General features: G+C 39.0%; 1 protein-coding gene across 1 annotated transcript in view; it reads left to right on the forward strand.

Annotated features, from left to right (window-relative positions):
• SEC16A (SEC16 homolog A (S. cerevisiae)) overlaps positions 1-2,059 on the forward strand; it is a 25,723-nt gene that overhangs the window by 22,882 nt on the left and 782 nt on the right. Inside the window, 3 exon segments of the mRNA XM_009699728.1 lie at positions 227-327; positions 733-807; positions 1,430-1,489. Of these exon segments, the coding sequence (XP_009698030.1) occupies positions 227-327; positions 733-807; positions 1,430-1,489 (236 nt within the window).

Below are 2,059 nucleotides of genomic sequence, written 5' to 3' on the forward strand. Positions count from 1 at the left end.
TGCTATGTTGCACCGAGGTTATCTGTATGAACTGTATGCATCTGCTGTAACTTGTAACAAGACTTGGGGCATCTAGAGACATTGACACCACCCTCTTCAAATTACCTTTTTCCTGGGAGAAAGTTGGTATTGGAGAAATTCAGTTCTGCTGATGTCCCTGCTTCTCATTCTGTGAAATCAAACACCCTGGTATGGTGTGTTTGGCTAAATCCCGTTTCCTTTGTAGTTCCAGGGGACCCCCAGCCAATGGAAGGAAGTGGTGCAGCGGAGCACGCGCCAGCTGCAAATCAGACCAACACAGATCCTGCTGCAGCTGTTGAACCAGAGGTGGGATAGAAAGAATGTCTTGTATATATAATTCAAACTTCTGATTAAAAAAAGCCCCATGATTCTGAATAGTAGTTTCATAGCCACAGCACGTACAAAACATGTTGTACGGACTACATTTGTGTATAATGTTTTAGTTAAAGAACTGAAGAAGGGAAATGCAAGTGAAAATGGAAGTGGGAAACCCATGAAAAGTTGCATCTCCTAATTTGGCAGGGCTGCAGGTTCTGTGGGTACAGTATGTGCCAGGAAAGGGACCAAGAACACAGGAAGAGCCATACACTGCATGTTTCACCTGGCTTCGTGTGTTGTAAAGTTGTTTTGCGTCAGTGGGATCAATATAGGGGAAATGTGAAATAGCATCATAGTAATGAAGATAAATACAAGTGCATTGTTTTTCTTTAGTATTTAAACCCTGCAATCCTGCCTCCTGGATCTGGACTTCCTGTTTCTAACCCTGATGGCTCCCAATCAGGCGAGGTAAGGCTTGATTCAAAGTAGCTAGCTAATGACTTTTGCAGCATATTTTAACCATTAATTTGTAGTGGACTTAACATGGGCCATCTAAAACAACAAGTAACTGATTCAGTTGCTGATGACTAGCCAAGATGGAATCATATGACTGCCTCCAAAATTGTACAAGGAAAGACCTCTAAGCCCATATGAGAAGTTCAGCCTCCATGTCCTACGTTCTGTGGTGTAATCTCCCCTTTCTATATAAGTGGACTTTTACAAGCCTTTTTCAGAGTAAAATGTCAATGGCAGTTTGAGGATCTCTTCTTGCCTCTGTGCATGCATATAATTTCACTAATATTAAGTGCAAGACACAATGAGAAGAGCAGATTGCTATGTGCCAGGCAGAGTAACGTTACCTTTGTTCCTACTAAATGTTTTCTATATCTACATAATTTTGTGCTTTAAGAAGTCCTTTTGATTTAAACTAACTTCTGGCTTTACATTTTTTTTAACTTGAAGTTGGTTTAACCTTTGGCAGTGAGACTTTTAAAATTAAATAAAACAACTGAAAGCTTGGGGCAGTGACATGCATGACGACTTTTTTATTTGTGTTTTTTTGTATTTGTGTGTTCTTGCTGTTTTGTAGCTTTCGCGCTCTAGTTCAATGAGTTCATTATCACGTGAAGTAAGCCAGCATTTTAATCAGGTACATGTGGCTGGCCATTCTCATTTATGTTAACTTATTTACTTTTCCCCTCTTTATTTTGCATTTGCTCAAATACTTACTAATGCTACTTTTAGTCATTTTCCCCTCTTCTCATTTCACAAAAATAACGTTAAAAGTAACTAATGATGTAGTGTTCCTTTTAACACTCAAACAGGGTCTTCGGAGTTTTTTGTATTTACGAGAATGCATGTAATCCAGGCATGCTTTTTGTTTATGTTCATGTTCCTAAGAGATTCACTTAATTTTGATGAGCTCTTTCCTGGGATACCAAAGTCGTCAGTTGATTTTAAACATTAAAATAAAAACCCCACCAGAAAAAAAAAACAAAACCAAAAACAAAACAAAAAAAAAAAGAAAACCAGAAAAAAACCCTCCTAAAAAGACTCACACAAGCAAAACCTTGCCATTCTGCTGCTGCCAGTCTTAAGTCGGTAATAATACCATTGCCTGTTTCATCTGCAAAAGCCCCTGTAGGAATTAAAGGAATGCTTCATCTCTGCTGTTAGCTCCAGTACTGTGGGGTCACTGTAGAGGGGTGACACACACTCT

This window comes from Cariama cristata, unplaced genomic scaffold (assembly GCF_000690535.1).
Source record: "Cariama cristata isolate BGI_N322 unplaced genomic scaffold, ASM69053v1 scaffold21864, whole genome shotgun sequence".
In the NCBI taxonomy this organism is placed as follows: Eukaryota; Metazoa; Chordata; class Aves; order Cariamiformes; family Cariamidae; genus Cariama; species Cariama cristata.